Source organism: Empidonax traillii, unplaced genomic scaffold, assembly GCF_003031625.1.
Source record: "Empidonax traillii isolate 1590-97213 ecotype Southwest subspecies unplaced genomic scaffold, ASM303162v1 scaffold1538:size123251, whole genome shotgun sequence".
In the NCBI taxonomy this organism is placed as follows: Eukaryota; Metazoa; Chordata; class Aves; order Passeriformes; family Tyrannidae; genus Empidonax; species Empidonax traillii.
This window is the reverse complement of record NW_020956731.1, coordinates 100,075-117,984: the sequence shown is the minus strand read 5'-3', so window position 1 is coordinate 117,984 and position 17,910 is coordinate 100,075. Positions and strand designations below refer to the sequence as shown.

Here is a 17,910-nt window from a genome sequence, read left to right as displayed (position 1 = left end):
GGGCTCTGGGGATGAGGGGAGGCCATGGCTGAGGGGGCTCAGGGGGCTGAGGGGTCTCCAGGGCTGAGGGGAGGCCATGGCTGGGGGGGCTCTGGGTCTGGGATTGTCGCTGAGGGGGTTCCAGGGCCGAGGGGGCTCTGGGGTTGAAGGGGCTCAGGGGCTGAGGGGGGGACTCTGGGCCTGAGGGGGCTCTGGGACTGAAGGGGAGCCCATGGCTAAGGGGTTTTGAGGACAAGGGGACTCCTGGGCTGAGGGGAGGCCATGGCCAAAGAGGGTCAAGCCCCCAGTAGTGGCCCGTGGGACCCCCAACTCCATCCCCCCAAAACCCATTGCATAAAACTCCCTCCTACCCTCAGGATGCTGTTAATTAGAGCTTAATTAGAGCTGGGGGCTTAGGAGTAACACTGCAGGTGAAGGGGGGGGTTGCTGTGTTTTCCATCGTGGAATGGTTTGGGTTGGAAGGGACATTAAAGATCCATCGTTCCATCCCCTTGCCGTGGTCAGGGGGCTCTTTCCCTGCTCCCAGAGAAGCCCAGGCAGGGCTTGGCCTCCCAGTTTATGCCTTTATGGCATGAAATTCCCGCTTTTCATTCGTATCCTTCATTCCCCTCGTTTCAAACCGCTTTGTCCAACCAGCGAATCATTTACAAAATCCACTCAGGAGTTCGCAGATCCACCTAACGAGGATTTCCCGGGATCTCCCTCCCCGAAATAGTCTCTGTTTGCCAACCAAGAGAGAATTGCCCCATTTTTATGCATTATTAAAAGGCTCTTCCTACCCACAACCAGGGAAAACACCTGGTTTATGTATTATTTAGGTTATTATTGCCCAGGGCCGGCCGGCTTTAGGCAGTTCCTGGCCTGCAGAGGTCGGTATTGGAGAGGCTTTTTCCAGAGGGATTCAGGGAATTGAAGCCCGAAAGATGATTTCTGCAGGACCCCCCCCTCTCCAGGGATGCCCTCGGCCCATCTGGAAAACATCTGAGTGAAAAAATCAGCTTTCAAACGGAGTATTTTGTGGCAAGAGGAGGATTGGTGGTGGGGAAAAGTGACATTTCTACCTGGGATTCAACCAGGAAATACATTCCCGACCTTCCTGCTCCCAGCTGGATGTGCTTTGAAGGCTTAGAGTCACGAGATGCTGAGATAATTAAAAAGGAAAGGTCTGCCTCGTTTCTATAAGCCCCTCTCCACGGCAGTGCTACGTTTTAAATGCAATAATACCCACTTTGTGGTGCAGGAGAGCACAGGGATTATCTGCTTTAAATGTTAAGTAACATAAAAGCAACAAAATTTATTTAGTTCATCCACTGATTAAAAAACACACAGAATCACAGAGTTGTTTAGGTAGGGAGAGAACTTTGAGGTCATTAAGGCCAACAAACAAAGTGAATTCAGCTGGTTCGTCTTCCTAAAATCATTTCTCGTAGGTGGGTCACAATAAATAACAGATAAATAATGAATGACAGAGAAATTCACCCCAAATAGATGTATATTATGTGTATGGTCACCACTGCATTCTCTCTGCTCCCTCCCTGGGAGGTAGGTGGATTAAAAGTGGGAAGAACTTCGAGTTAATGGTAAATCACCAAGGAATAATCCAGAAAATGGAGGGCACTTTGGTTTTGGGAGAAAAAAGAAAGTGAGAACAAGCTGGATAATAATTCCCCACCCAAAGCCAGGCCATGATTTATGATTAACCTCCACTCCCACCCCACACAGGCACCTTCCCTCTGCTTGATTACTTGTATGGGTAAATTAAAGACTGAAATCATCTAATTTCCAGCTCCTAGAAGTTTTTTTTTAAATGAAAAGTGAGTGCCTCCTCTGTCAGAGGTGTTTTTTTTTTTCCTATCTCAGTTTGTCTGGATCTGTATTGTGCGACTACCAAAGACTGAACCAAACTGGTGCTGATTAAACCACTTCCCTTCTCAAATCATCCCCTTGGAATTCAACCCCTGGGACACCTCACCTTCCTCGTGCTGCACTCACTGACCCCAGAAGAGTCTATAATTAATAGATGCCAATCAATAATTCAGAGGTTGGAGGCAGCAGCTCTGCCTGGGGTGGGATCTCTGCTCACCCCAGGTGTGTTTCCACCCCCCACATCTATTTCAGGATCCAAATTGTTCTCCTCTATTCCCGGAACTGAGGAGAAATGCAGGAAAGGTGCAGCCAATTTTGCCAGAATCAGCCTATTCCTGCAATGACAATAGTATCCAATTTTACCATTGTTATTTGGTTTCCCTTCTTTTCTCCCCGTTTCTCAATGGACACCAACATCCCTTTTTCCCTCCAGAAAAAGGATCCATGACCTCTCCCATCTGCCCTTCTCATCATCCCCTAAAAACAGCTCAGGAAGCTTAGATACAAACCAGCTGCCATGGAGAGAGTTGTTCAGAATTTCATTCCCATCCCCAAAATGTTCATTTTCAAGCTGTTGGTGCAGCAGAGCTCCAGCAATTACCGAGGGAGGAATAAGATCCCAATTCTCAGCTTAAAATTTCCTTTAATCTCAGCTGAGGAGTTATGTAATTCTACCAAAATCCCTTTTTTTTTTTTTTTTTTGAGCCATGAATTACCTACTGACTCCCTAACCCAAACTCCCAAACAAGCTCAGCTTTGTGAGAACCCAAGCCCCAGAGGTTTTGCTCCGGTTTCCTTTATTTGTAACGTGGAAAAACTCCTTGGAATTTCGACGCCGTGAGGATATTTTGGATGGCACAGATTTTTCAGGCCAGAATGCGGTTTTGGGAACAATAAACTGTGTTGTTTTATCAGTTCTGGTTGTTGTTTGCTGTTTAATGGCTCTGGATGGGGATTTGCTTCCAGGGTGAAACGAACCCAGAGTGAGCTCAGGATAAACAGCCAGCCCTGATCCTCTGCCGTAAATGCAAACCCAATCTCCTCCCTTTTTTGCCCTCTGATCATGATTTTGTCCCCAGGGTCTCTCTGGGCTTGAGAAAGGCTCTGAAAGACCAAGCCAAGGTCTCCAGAGCTACTGGGAAAGGGCACTTTTCCTTCTGTCTCCTTCAGTTCAGAAGCAGCTTTGGGGATAATTGTAGGGTGAGAAAAAAATTCCCTTTGCCCATCGTGGAGTAAAACATTTCCCAAGCTGGGCTTTGCCCTCTGGTGCTCCTCCCACCAGGCTCACAGCAAGGTTTATTTTCATCATCTAAAACCATTCTCCATCCTCCTGAAGCATCAGCAGATAAAATGCTTTGCGCCCTGTGCTTGATATCCCTGGATTTTTCCTTTTGAGGGCACGGGGATCACGGCAATCCCAAGGCTCTGAAAAGCCTGTGGCTTCCTTCCCTTGGAATTCCAGCCTCTGCATGGATTCTGTTATCCTGGTGTTCTCCATGCAGCCTGAGAGCTGCCTTGCTAAAGTTAGAGATAAAATTAGGGAGAAATTCCTTCAGGAGAATTGTTGGCTCTGACGTCTCTCCACTCATCCAGACCGCATTAACTGGATGGTCCTGCTGTGCACAATCTTTGGTTTTATCCAAAATACTGTTAACTAGGGGAGGAAAATAACCAAAAACCCCCTCATTTCAAAATGTTTCCTTGTCCACACCCCTGTCAAAACTCAACTTCCTTATCTGCACACGGCTTTGTTTCTCAGGGAGCCATTCCCGGCACATAATCTTGGCTCAGAAGCAGGAATATTATCTGGGATTTTCAGTCACGTTGGCTGAGGGTTGAGTAAAACCCCCTGAGCCTCCTCTGAGTGCATCATGCTTGGATCCCCAGGGAATCCACCGTGGAAACCCCTCGGGGGAGTCGCTGCAAATCTCGGTTTTTCATAAACAATAACCCAGCTGTTAACCCTGGAAACAAACCCCTTGGATGGCTCCAGGCATTACTTATTTACACCAGCTGAGAGGGAACGTGCAGCCTTTCAGCTCCCAGCCCCGTTCCCACATCCCTCACATTCCCAGGTATCCATGGAGATGAGCATCGTGCCCATGACAACTCCACGGGAGCATCTTGAGCATCTCCAGAGCAGCCCAGTCCCCTCCCTGGGCTTTTCCTGCTGCCAGACAATTCCTGTTGGCTTGTTCCTGCTCCCACCCTGCTGATGGCAAAGCTTTTCCAAGAAAAAAAGGGCCTGAGGAGGAGCGGATTTGACATATAATGGTGGAATATTCGGTGTATAAAGGTCCCTGTGGTTACATTTACAAACCACAAGCCTTGAAATCGTGGCTTTAGGGGAAAGGAAAGCTTTGGACAAAGTCCTGTGTCATCCTGGGGCAACATCCCAGCTGGAGGATGCTCCAAAAGGGATGGGAGGCGACACATCCCATGGGATTTCATTTTGGATTTAGGATTTCATCCTAAAGATCTGACCTGATTTCCCTCAGCACGCATTTCCCACCCCCAGTTTGTCTTTGCTTGTTCTCATTTACACCCAGAGCAACAGGGGATGAAACCCCACAAGGCCCCAGCCCTGGGAACACTTTCCATGGAGGGAGAGGGGGAAATCTGAGTGGAAACATCACCCCCAGCTCAGCTAAGAGGATTTACACGACTGTTTGGTGAGCCAGTTGGGTTTAATCATCTCATCCTCACCAAGCATGTGAGTGAGAAACCAGGTCAGGGGAGGTAAAAGATTGTTTTCTTCTCAGGTGAATGAACGAGGCAAAAGCCTGGGCCAAAATTAGGTACATAAGAGAAAACCATAATTTAAAAAATATTTTAATTTTTTTAAAAAATGCAAACATAAATTTTAAATTAAAATTCAATAAAATAAAACAAAATGGAAAATTAAAATAAAAATAAAATTTAAAATTAAATAAAAATTAAAAATTAACATTGAATAAAAATAAAAATAAAATAAAAATTTAAAAATAACATTAAAATACTTTTTAAAAATTAACAATAAATATTTGGAAAATATGTATTTAAAAATATATTTTAGAAATAAATTTTTTAAAAATTATATTTAAAAAAAATATTTCTCCATCTCCAAACTTGTCCTTGATTCGGTCTATTACTTGATTTAGTGGGCTTTTTTTAAATAAAAATCAAGCAATTACCTGCATTTTCTGGGGTTCAGCTTTCTCCAGCTCACCCACAGCCCCTTTTCCCACGGGGAAAACCGATTTTTTCCTGCTCGTTTCGCAACTCAGCACAGGCAGGAACGCGCAGGGAGCCCAGGGACGTTATCCCTGCATCCATCCCTCCTCCACAAAGCTGCTCGTTCTTGGGAACGCATTTCAACAAGGCCAGCCCGAATTTTCCCACGAGCTCTTGGCAATCAGGGCCGGGGGATTCCGGGACAGGGGCGATTTCCCGGAGCGGGATCTGAGCTCACAGGGGTGACTGATGGCAAAAGCCGCGGAGCTGGCAGCGAGTTCTCCCAAACCCCGGCCGTGCCCGGGGGTTATTTTGGAGGAGGTGACCTCAGCCCGCCCGCCTCGTGTCACCCCCCCCGGGTGGCTCCGAGCCCCGAGCGGGGTAAAAATAACCGGGAGGGAAGGAGGGGAGAGAGGAGAGGGAAACCTCCCGGAGGGTCAGGGCTTGCACACCCTGCTCCGAGGGAAGGAAAGCAGAGGGATGGATGTTCGGGGGTTCCCAAGCTGGAGGGGGAGGAAGGCCCCGCTGGGAAGGAGTTTGTCCCTGGAGGATGTCCCAGGGAGGAACATCGCGTTTTCCAGGAGCCCGAAGGCGGCCCCGAGGGAGGAACAGGAGGTTCATTGATTGACACAAAGGACAGAGCGAGCCCTTCCCGGGGAGGGTCACGGCCCTTCCCCGGACACAGCAGGGGATTGTTCGTGTCCTGCTCCCAAGGCACTGGGAAAGGTTGTTTTTAAACCCAGTGCTGGGTGGAAACTGGAGCAGATACCAAATATCTTCAACAAGTTGGAATGACTTCTCTCCCATCTCCCCCAGATCAATCCAGATGGAGGCTCGAACACACAAGCTTGATTTGTTGTTTTTTTTTTTGGTTTTTTTTTTTACACTTCAAAGCACTTTTATTATCACTTCTTATTCCTAAATAAAAAGTATTTCCAGATAAGCATTTTGTTATTTTTATTTATCTAATCTTATTTAATTTATTTATTTAATCTTATTTCATTTTATAATTTTTTATTTTTCTTTATACATTTTATCTATTTTATTCTATATTTTCATTTTATGATATTTCTTTTGGATATTTATTTTACTTATTTTAATTTATATTTCTATTTTATGCTATATTATTTAATTTCACTCACTTATTTATTTTATTTATTTTATGGTATTTATTTATTTATTTTATAATATTTCTTTATTTATTTATTTTATAATTTTTAATGCTATTTTATTTCATTAATTTATTTATTTTATATTTTTATTTTCTATTTTTGCTTTATTTTATGTATTGTATTTTTATTCATTTTATTTTCTCTTTTTATCTTTTTATTACATTTTGGGTTTTTAAAATTTTATTTTATTTTATTTTTTAATTTAATTTAATTTGATTTCATTTAATTTCATTTAATTTCATTTCATTTTAATAAAAGCTCTTATCACCCAGGTGATGTCCCCGTGCCTGGGAGAGGTCAAAGGCCCATTTTTGGGAGCTGTATCCCAGGCAGGTTCTCCTCCCCAAGCCTCGGTGCCTCACTGGGATGGCATCACCCTGAGTCAGGGAGGGCAGGGGAAGGTCCCTCCCATCCCTAAGGAGCTTTTCCTTGTCCCTGCCTGGAATAGCAACGAGCACACGAGCAGAGTCATTACACCCCTAATCAGCTTGTAGAGCTGGATGGACATTTATAACCTGGTGGAAAAACACTTATTACCCCACGGATAGACATTTATAACCCCAGGGATGAGCACATACAACCCCTCTGGATGAGCATCTACAACCCCAGGGATTAGTACTTTTAACCCCAAGGATGAACATTTATAACCTGATGGGTAAACACTTGTAACCCCATGGATGAACACTTTTAACCCTGTGAATGAAGATTTAAACCCTATTTCTGAACATTTATAACCCCACGGATGAACATTTTTAACCCTATGGATGGACAATTTTTACCCCATGGATGAACATTTTTAACTGAACATTTATAACCCTATAATGAACATTTTAAACCCCCTAGATTTTTAACCCAATGAATGAACATTTTTAGCCCAGTGGATGCACATTTATAACCCCACAGATGAACATTTTTAACCCCATGGATGAACATTTTTAATTGAACATTTTTACCCTTATCATGAACATTTTTAACCCTGTGGATGACCATTTTACAGCCCCATTTATGATCATTTTTAACCCCGTGGATGATCATTTTCAACCCCACGGATGATCATTTAGAGCCTCTTCAAGACACCGTCCAACAGTGAAGAGCAGGAGGGCATTTGCAGCCCCCAATATTTCACATTCCACTTGCCAATCCCGAGGAAGAGAAATTAATAACAAATTAATTTGGCCCATCTGCTTCCTGGAGGACCCGGCTTTGCCTCTGAAGCCCAACAAGGAAAAGCTTTGCCTTATTTGCTGCTTTCTCCCCCCAAAAACCTGGAGCAGGAAAATGCTGGCAGGGTCCTTCCTGGTGCCTGTGAGTCACATCTGCCCCTGGATCCTGTTCCAAAATGACATCAGCGCTGAGGGAAGCAGATCCACGTGGAAGGGACAAGGCCACGCACTGATTCCCTTTTTCCATGAAATCCTTGGCTTGGCAGCCTCTGGCCAAGGAGGAAACCCCCATCCTGGAAGCAGCAGGAGGTGCTGGGTGGAAAGTTTGGCTGGGTGGAATTTTTTTCCCCCCCCTCTGTTGGTTCCTCCCCCCTGGCACGTTCCTCGTGCCCTGACGTGCCTGTGGGATTTAGGGAATTGCGGGGATTTCTCCTCCTTTCCATCACAGGTTACGTAACCCATGACATTCTGGAAGTGTGTGTGGATTCAACCCCCTGCTCCTGCCAGTTTTAACTCCTGGCCTGATTTCAGCCATGGAAAAGGCTAAAAATTCATGTCATCATGGAATCCTGGAAGGGTTTAGGTTAGAAAGGACCTTAAAACCCACCCAGTGCCACCCCCTGCCACGGGCAGGGACACCTTCCACCAGGCCAGGTTGCTCCTGGCCTTGAACACTTTTTTATCCTTTTGAAATCCTTTTTTTTTTTTTTTTTATTTATTATTTTTTACAGGAAAAATTAAGGATGTCAAGAGCAAAGGAGAGGAACACCACCCATGAGCTGTGTAATCCTGCAGCTGAATCCAGAGTAATGGGGCAGGTAAAGACCTTCTTTCATTACAAATCAGGGGAAAATGACATTTCTTTCCTCTCTTTTCTCCTTCCTGGGGTCTTGCAGGGCTGAAGGCCCAGCATAGCTTCACCCCTGGTGTGCAACCACATTAAAAAAAAAGCGCAAAATATCCTAATAAAACATCAGTGTTTTAATTAGACACTGGGATGGGAGAGTAACAGCCTGAGTGGCATCTTCCCTTCTGGCAGGGAAGGAAGTGCCCCCACTGCTTTCCTTCCCCAGTGCTGCCATCACCCCATTCAGTCCCCAAATTGCCTTTCCTCTGCTCTCATCCAGGCAGGAGCCAAATATTGCAGAGATATAATCTGAATCCCCAGAAAAACCCGAGGAGTTTTCCTTCCAAGAGCCAGTTCCATGGTGAGGTCAGAAAATAAACCCAGTTCTGCGAAACACCTTCCATTAACCCCCCGAACACAGCCCTTATTCCCAATTATTTTTGCATTAGGAGGGTTCAGGGATGTTTCTGGATGAATTTAGTGGGATTTGAGGTGGGATGAGCTTGAGCTCAGGCTTTTTTTGCTGGCTCCAGGGAGGGACAGTGGGATGGGCTGAGGCTGTGGGGCCCCATCCCCACCTCCAACCCCCTCCCAGATCACCCCAAAACCCCAGGAAATCCCTCACAGACTCCCCCAAGTTGCAGCTGCTTCTCCAGGTAAGCCCAGAGTTCTGTGAATAAAAGTGTTTTGCATGAATTAAAACCATAAAAAACCATAAAAAAAATCAATGAGGAGCATTGAAGGAGACGAACCCACCCCCTTCCCCAGCTCACCATTCAACCCAAGTCAGCATTTTCCCTCCCTTACGAGAAAATCTCATCCCATTAATGATTTTTAAGCTGGCACAGAGCCTGTTGTGTTATTTCCACTGTCCCCTGGGGATGAAGAAGGGCCAAACCTCCAGTGCAGATCGATGCAGCTCCTGCCTTGAAGCTGAGAGAAATTTTACCCTTCTGAGAGGCCAAAAACCCACTTGGCCCTATTAAAGACAAGCCCTGGGTACACTGGGCTGGGTGGGTTTAGCCCCATAACTTCCAGGATAAATTAAAAATTCATTAATAATCCACAGGCTGCTCCTGCTCCATTTTGCAGCTGGAATCTTAACAGACTTCCTTTATTTCACCAAACAAGACCAAAACTTCCTTCAAAATATTTTAGTACAGGAAAATCATGATTTTTAGAAGCTGTGGATGGGTTAATCCCAAACATCTCGTTCCCAGTGCTGTATTTCTCTCTCTTCCTGGCTTGGGATTTTGGATAACCCAGGGAAGCAGGGAATCAGGAGCAGGGAATCAGGAGCCATCTGTGCACTGACACATGGAATAAATATCTCCTGCAGGAGAGGGCCTTGACAGGCTCACACACCTTGATCCTGCCCTGCTATTTATTTTTCTCCTCCAGAAATGAATATCCAGTTCTTCCCAGCACAGCCCAAGCTCCCAGTACAGCCCTTTTCCCTACCAGACAGAAACCACTTTAATTTTTTAAAATAATCCAGCCAGATGGATAAACCAGGGAATGGAGCATCAGGGTGAAACTCCCTTTACAGTCAGATGTGCTCTGAAGTCCAGGGGTGGGGATGGACATTCCTGGCCCAGCAGAACCTCAGGAGAGCTTTGGCTGTATCAGTGGCTGAGTTAAAAACATAAAATCCTGGAATGTTTAGGGCTGGAAGTGACCTCAAAACCCAGCCCATTCCATGTGCAGGGACACCTTCCACCATCCCAGATTGCTCCAAGCCCCTTCCAGCCTGGCCTTGGACACTTCCAGGGATCCAGGGGCAGCCACAGCTTCTCTGGAATTCCAGCCCAGCCCCTCAACACCCTCACAGCCAACAGTTCCTTCCCAATATCCCCTCTCTCCCTGCCCTCTGGCACTGGGAAGCCATTCCCTGTGTCCTGTCCCTCCATCCCTTGTCCCCAGTCCCTCTCCAGCTCTCCTGGAGCCCCTTTAGGCCCTGCAAGGGGCTCTCAGCTCTCCCTGGATCCTTCTCTTCTCCAGGTGACCCCCCCAGCTGTCCCAGCCTGGCTCCAGAGCAGAGGGGCTCCAGCCCTGGGAGCAGCTCTGGGGCCTCCTCTGGACTCTCTCCAGCAGCTCCAAATCCTTCTGATTGTGGGGATTCCAGGGCTGGAGCAGCTCTGCAGGTTAGGTCCCACCTGAGGGGGCAGAGGGGGCAGAATCCCCGCAGGAGCAGCCCAGGCTCGATAAAAATCAGTCTCAGTGCAATTAATTTCCAGCTTCATTTGCATCTCCCAACCTCCACACAACCAGCCCAGGTTTCTCTGGCCCACAACTGTTTATTACAGCCCATCCTAATCCTAAAGGATGGGAAAACTCCCCATCCTGGCCTTTAGGTCCCTGTGTATTCCAACCACATATTCTTACCCCATGAAAAAGCCCCACTTTGCCACGAGCATCCCAGGGAATTTTTAGTCGCCCTCTGTGGTGTTTCCTCCCATTAAAGATCAGGATAACTCAACAGAAACTGTGACTGCAAGAGTGAGTTTTCCCCCTCTGGAATGAGACAAACTCTGGAGGCAGATTCCTCCTTTCTCCCACAGGTCTGAGCTTGTTTTATTTCTGCTCCATCAATCCACAGAACAGCTCCCTGTTTCACAGGATGATGGATAATGGGCTTGGAGCTACAGCCAGTAAGTGCTGAAAGCATCCTTTCCTTTCCTTTCCACGGAGAAAGGAAACCATGAGATTCCCAAACCAGCCCCAGACCTGCTCATCCCATTGATATTCTTCAACAAACAACCCAAACTCTGCGATTTCCCAAGATTTCCAACCCAGCCCCAAACCCTGCTGACCCCATTGATACTCTCCAATAAACCATCCAAATGCTGCAATTTTCCAAGATTCCCAAATCAGCCCCCAACCCTGTCATTCCATTCAATATTTCTTCAATAAACCATCCGAGCTCTGTCGTTTTCCAGGATTTTCAAATCAGCCTCAAACCCTGATATTTCTTTGGTACAAAAGGCAAATGCTGCGACATTCCAAGATTTCCAAACCCTTCTGATTCCACTTATATTTCTTCGATAAAACCGTCCAAGTTCTGCGATTTTCCAAGGTTTCCAGACCAGCCCCGAACCCTGATATTTCTTCAAGCGTTAAATCCAAACGCTGCAGTATTCCAAGATTTCCAAACCAGCCCCAAACCCTGCTGATCCCATCGCTATCCATTCAACAAACCCTTCCAAGATTCCCAACCCAGGCACACATCCCGATACTTCCTCAGCACAAAATCCAAACGCCGCAGCACTCCGAGATTTCCGAACCAGCCCCAAACCCTGGCGTTCCTTCAATGAAACCATTCAAGCCCCGCTGTTTTCCAAGGTTTCCCTATCCCCGCTATTTCTCCGGGAGAGCTGCGGTTTGCCAGGCACTCCTTGTGCCCATCGGCGATGCTCCCGCATTCCCGCATCCTCCGGGAGGGCTGGGTTGGGGGTGACGGCCGGTTTTTGGAGGGGGGGGGGGGGTCGCGGTATTCCCTAGGGAAGGAAGGGGATGGATCCTGGCCAGGCTGTGCAGGGCTGGGCTGCGCAGAGCCGGCTCCTCCCTCTCGCTATTTATTCCTCCCCGGAGCTGCCGGGGCTGAATCACCTCGAGCCGAGCAGGGAAGGAGCTGCCAGCCGGTGAGTGCCGGGGAAAAAGGGGCGCGGGGGTTCCGGGGGGAAGGATAAATCCAGGGGCGAGGGGGGTTTGAACGCCGAACAGCATCGCGGGGATGGGGAGCTGCCTCCTTTCGCTGCCATCGCCGCCTAAAAATAGACATTTCCAGCGTCTCCTTAAAAGCCGGAGCTCGGCTTTGCCCGGTGCTTGTTTACTCAGCGCTCCTTCGGCGCTGATGCCGGCGGGGAATTTTTCCTTGGAGGGGTTTTTTGTCCTTTCCCTCGTCTCCCAGATGCTCCCCCTGGTTATTTGGGGGGATTGACAGAAAAAAAAAATAAACAAAAAAAAAGGGGAGGGGGGAGGATTCCTAAAACTAGAGGTGACATGTTGAGAGAGCAAACAGCCAGCTTGCAGCCCCCCTTTCCCAAAACCCCCAGCCTGGAATTTCCATCCCCCACCAGCCGGGATCGCCGGGAGGGTCTGGACGCCCCCCCATTCCCGAGCATCTTCCCACCTCCACCTTCCACACCCCCCTCCCCCCGTTGCTCCTTCCCCCACCCTCTCCCTCGCCGCGGGCACCTTACCAAGGTTATTTCCACAGTTGTTTTGGCACCGGGGTGTTGGTTTTCCCCTCTAAACCCGAAACTTCCTCCTTGCCAACCCCGAGCACGTAATTGCTGCTCGTGATCGCAGCCTCCATTTTCCACTCCCCCCTGTGCCCTGAAGGAGCGCAGAATTCCTCCCGTTCTCCCTCTCCAGCACGGAGAGAAATGGAGAAATCGCCCCGCTCCAAACCACCTGAATTAATTCCTCCTTTCCCACATCCGCAGAGAGGGGAGGAAGGTTAAACAGAGCCGGGGCAAAATACCTGCGAAGCCATTCGGTGCCATAATTTAATATCGATATCCTGGTCGCAGCAGGGATGTTATTTCCAGGCAGAGGGATCTCCCGGCTCCGAGGCCGGGGAAGGGGCTCCTGATGCCCCATCACCCCCGGGTTTGTGCCAGGGAACCCGTTTTATCGGGGCGAAGCTCGGAGCTCGTTAATTAGCGCGACGCTAACGAGCCTTCGCCCTGTTTATCAGAGCTCAGCTCTGCGAAGGCAATTAGAGGAGCAGGTCAGAGCTGCTGGGCTGGAACATCCTCCGGGGCTTTGCCGTAACCTGTTTTCATCCAGGGGCTGATATTTTTTCCCCCCCTTTGGAACTCAGCGAGGGGAGTGATATCTCAGAAAAAAAAAAAAAATTAATAATTGCTATTTTGCTGCCATCCCCCTCCCCCCCCCCCCCCCCCCCCCCATTTCCAGATTTTCACCCAGGTTTTGTTGTTTCTGCCGTGTCTCCTCAGCTATTTTTAACCCCCTGATCTCATCCCTGCCCCCAGCGGGTGGGTGCCGAGGGTGAGGAGGCAGCAAACCCGCTCCGAAGAGGGTGGTTTGAGCCCAGATTTTTCCATGAGCAGGCTGCCCAAGCCTGGAATTCCTCCCCATCAGCAGGGACAGGCTCGTGCATCCTCCCTGCTCTTTCCTTTAGGCCTTTTGCAGGCGTTCCCACCCAAACACAGACCTCTTAAAGGCTTTAATTCAAGCGTTTCTCGACATAAGACCAGATTTTATGGAGGGTGGAGGGAAAAACATCATTATCTGAACCCGGGGAGAGATTAATTTGCTTTTTATGGCCCATAAAACGGTATCTAGGTTGCAGCAGAAGAATCTGTGGTTTAAACAGGGGGTTGTTTGGCGTCTTTGGCTGTTAAGGGTGATATCTCAGGAGAGACCATCACTTCCTACTTGCATTAGGGTTATCCCTGGGGGAAGGGGTGAATTTTAAGGAAATTGGCCCATTAGTTGCTGCAAAAAAAAAAAATCCATTTAGGACCTACATTTAATTGTTTCTTGCTGTAACACGAGGAAGAAAGCACATCCAAGGGCGCTGTGAAACGCCCACCCACACTGAGAATGCTTCACTCGCCCTCCCCAGCCTCCTGGCGTGGGATTTTGGGGGATAGCTCGGGCTCAGGAAGGATGGAAAAACCCTTTGCCGTGGTGCACTGACAAATCAAACACGAGAGGAGCAGCAAATCAGTGCCCTTGGCTTTGCAGGGAGGCATCCAAGGGGATCCTGGAGGTGCTTTCCTAAGGTCTTTCCAAAGGATTTGCAGGCCTGGTGTGTATTATAGGGGCTGGATTATACACACAGGGAGAGAAACAGCTCGTTAAATGGGATTTCAGCCTTGCCAGCCCACCAGCTGATGTGGGAGATTCCTGGCCTGTCCCTGGAATGCCAGCGGGAAACGCTGAGTAAGGGATAATTGCAAACACGTTAAACTCAAAAAACGCTGGTTTTCACTTCAGGTCTGTTGCACATTAACAGGGATCTGGGCAAAACACGCTGGATTCTGTTCCGTGGGAATATAAAACCTCCAGGGCCCAGCTGGGCGTTGCCCTCCTGGCAGCACTGAGAACCCAAAAGCTTTGGGATTGGGCTGGATCCGTGCACTGCATTGATCCTGGAATCCCATCAGAAATCCCATTTATGCCACCTAATTAGACAGAGCAGGTCTGATAAGTGGGGTTTTACCTCCCAGTTAATTGAGGCTTTTTTTTTTCTTTTTTTTTCCCCGAAAGCTTTTTCTTTCACTGCTTAAAATTGCTGAAACCCATGGGGGGGGGAATATATATATATATATATAACAAAATAAATATATATATAAAATATATATATATTTGGGGGGGGATAAATACTTTGAGGGGGGGAGATAAATATGCATTTCAGTGCAAAGCTGTTGGTTCTGCAGGTGGATTTAGGGGGGTGAAATGTGTTTTATTCAGTATGTGAGTGCGGGAGCCTTGAGCCGGGGGGGTCTCTGCCTACCTGCCCTGACTCTCCCCATCCCCGTGTCCTTGTGCCCCACAGCCATGGCCAGGCTCCTGCTCACCTGCTCCCTGGTGGTCCTGCTCCTCGGCATCTGCACCGACGTCGCCTTCTCCAAGAAGGGCAAAGGCAAACCCGGCGGGGGCGGGTGGGGCACGGGGAGCCACCGCCAGCCCAGCTACCCCCGCCAGCCCGGCTACCCCCAACACCAGGGCTACCCCCATAACCCGGGCTACCCCCACAACCCCGGCTACCCACACAACCCGGGCTACCCCCACAACCCCGGCTACCCGGGCTGGGGCCAGGGCTACAACCCCTCCAGCGGGGGCACCTACCACAACCAGAAGCCGTGGAAAGCTCCCAAATCCAAGACCAACCTCAAGCACGTGGCGGGGGCGGCGGCGGCGGGCGCCGTGGTGGGGGGGCTGGGGGGCTACGCCATGGGCAGGGCCATGTCGGGGATGCACTACCGCTTCGACAGCCCCGACGAGTACCGCTGGTGGAACGAGAACGCCGGGCGCTACCCCAACCAGGTGTACTACCGCCAGTACGACGGCTACGTCCCGCAGGACGTCTTCGTGGCCGACTGCTTCAACATCACCGTCACCGAGCACAGCATCGGCCCCGCCGCCAAGAAGAACGCCTCGGACGCCGGGCAGGCCGTCAACCAGACGGAGGTGGAGCTGGAGAACAAGGTGGTGACCAAGGTGATCCGGGAGATGTGCGTCCAGCAGTACCGCGAGTACCGCCTGGCCAACGGCATCCGGCTGCACCTCGCCGACGCCTCGCTCGCCGCCCTCCTGCTCCTCGTCCTCTTCGCCATGCACTGAGGGGGCCCGGGATCCCACGGCTTTGAGGTGTCACCCGTGTCCCCGTGGGGACCCCCCCCGACCTCCCCGTTCTTGCTTGCGGTCGTCGTTGGTGAAGAGCCCTTGGGGCGCGCGGGCGCCGGCGCTCCCCGTCACCTCCTTGGGGTTCCCTTCCATCAGCTCCTTGGGGTTCTCTTCCATCAGCTCCTTGGGGTTCTCTTCCATCAGCTCCTTGGGGTTCCCCTCCATCAGTTCCTTGGGGTTTACCCCCACCACCTCCTTGGGGTTTATCCCCATCACTTCCTTGGGGTTCCCCTCCACCACCTCCTTGGGGTTTACCCCTATCAGCTCCTTGGGGTTTACCCCTATCACTTCCTTGGGGTTGTCTCTGGTTCAGGCAACTGGATGAAAGTTTCCTTCTCCACTCCAAACGCGTCCCCAGCGAGGCAGGACAGCTGGATGTACCCCAAAAAAAAACATGGCCTTCACCACCTCCTCCTCCTCCTCGGGGGCCACCCCGAGAGGGACCAGGCAGAGGGGAGCTCTCCTTGGCATCTCCAAAATGCAAGAGCATCTCCAAAAATGCCCTTTGCTAACGAGCAGGGTTTTATTTAACCCCCTTAGTCCCGCTGCCACCCCTTTCCCCCGGGGCACCCAAGCACCTCTATCCCCCAGGGTAGGGGCAGACATGGGGTTTCCAGGCAACAAGCTGCCAGGTTGCAATTTTAACCCTTTAATCCTAAAAAATCCCACCCTTCCCCATGTATATACGGACTTGCCCCTCCACTCCTCTGCATGCTGCAAAACCCTCCTGCAGCAACACACCAAAACAAAGTCAGATTTTATTCCCCTCCCCCCTCGATGAGGCTGAAGCGCTGGTCGGTCTTTCCCAGCCTACCAAAGGCAAAAAATGCTGCTGAATGCCCCAAAATACCCCCCCAAAACGCTGTATTACAGCCCGAGGAGAAGCTATTTTGGATGCTACAGGCAACAAGTTCACTCTCATCCTCCAGCACCTTGACCTAGAGGAAGTCAAAATGCAGCCAAAAAGGATGCTCGGGGCGGGTCAAGCACTTCGCGAGAGACGTAAATCAGCTGAATCACAGAGTTACAGCACCAGGAAAAACACGCCTGGGATGGGAGATGCTTCATGAAAACCACGCTCCTGAGTCATTCCTGTGACACGTGGAAGCAGCAGGTGGAATTCTCGCTCCTCATGAGCCGGGTCGCGAGGGACCCGCAGCGTCTGCAACACTTGGTCAGCCCAGTCCTGTTTAACATATCTCGTGTTTTGTTTTGTTTTGTTTTCTTTGTTTGTTTTTTTTTGCAAGGCACTGAATGACACCTAAATCAGTTTGTTCGTTTGTTTTCTTTTTTATTTGCATCAGTGTAAGCTAAGTGAAGAAATATAAATATATCTATAAATATATCTATATCTCCAGGAATAGAGAGGGATCTCTCGAGGTCCCTACAGGAGAAGCAGGGATTTGAGGGCTTTGAGGTTCCCCCCCTCCCCGTGCTTTGTGACGCGCGGATGTTTTTGTAAACCCCCCCCCGGGCGGGCGGCGCATGCTCCGAGTCTGCGGTTCTGATACTTTTCTAAGTGTTCTGGTACAGATTAAAACAGATTAAGCCGAGTTTGCACCATCAGCCTCCTTCCTGCAAGCAGCCCCGGGCCCACCCCCCACCCCCCCTCCCCCGGAGGAGCCAGAAGCTGCCGCATTTCCTGGCATTTGGTGGCCTGTGGGAACCCTTTGTTCCACTTTCAACACCAAATTTGGCCTCAACCCCACAATCTCAACCCAACAGTCTCAGTTAACCCTTTCCCCTCCCCCTGCTCCCACTAATGCTGTCACAGAAGTCCAACGAAATATTTTCTAATTTCTGTCTAATTTCTGCCTAATAAAAGAGTTTTTACATTTGCTGTTTCGGTGACCTCACCCAAACCCTGCTTAATCATAAAGTCCTGGAATGCTTTGGGTTGGAAGGGACCTTAAAGCCCATCCATTCCCACCCCCTGCCATGGGCAGGGACACCTTCCACTAGCCCAGGTTGCTCCAACCTGGCCTTGGACACTCCCAGGGATCCAGGGGCAGCCACAGCTTCTCTGGGAATTCCATCCCAGCCCCTCAACACCCTCACAGCCAACAATCCTTTCCCAATATCCCATCTCTCCCTGCCCTCTGGCACTGGGAAGCCATTCCCTGTGTCCTGTCCCTCCACCCCTTGTCCCCAGTCCCTCTCCAGCTCTCCTGGAGCCCCTTTAGGCCCTGCAAGGGGCTCTCAGCTCTCCCTGGATCCTTCTCTTCTCCAGGTGAACCCTCCAGCTGTCCCAGCCTGGCTCCAGAGC

At 49.6% G+C, this 17,910-nt stretch overlaps 2 protein-coding genes across 2 annotated transcripts in view; both read left to right on the top strand.

Moving 5' to 3' along the window:
* Nucleotides 1-2,314, top strand: part of LOC114070394 (prominin-2-like) — a gene marked incomplete at its 5' end in the record, with an annotated part of 7,562 nt that extends 5,248 nt beyond the window's left edge. The window contains one exon of the mRNA XM_027907755.1: nucleotides 2,300-2,314. Coding sequence (XP_027763556.1) covers nucleotides 2,300-2,314 — 15 coding nt within the window. The remainder of the gene's footprint in view (nucleotides 1-2,299) is intronic.
* Nucleotides 2,315-11,794: 9,480 nt separating this feature from the next.
* Nucleotides 11,795-16,712, top strand: PRNP (prion protein). Its single transcript, XM_027907756.1, has 2 exons — nucleotides 11,795-11,904; nucleotides 14,787-16,712. The coding sequence occupies exon 2, from the start codon at nucleotides 14,796-14,798 to the stop codon at nucleotides 15,579-15,581; it is 786 nt and encodes a 261-aa protein (XP_027763557.1). The 5' UTR covers nucleotides 11,795-11,904; nucleotides 14,787-14,795; the 3' UTR covers nucleotides 15,582-16,712.
* Nucleotides 16,713-17,910: the final 1,198 nt, after the last annotated feature.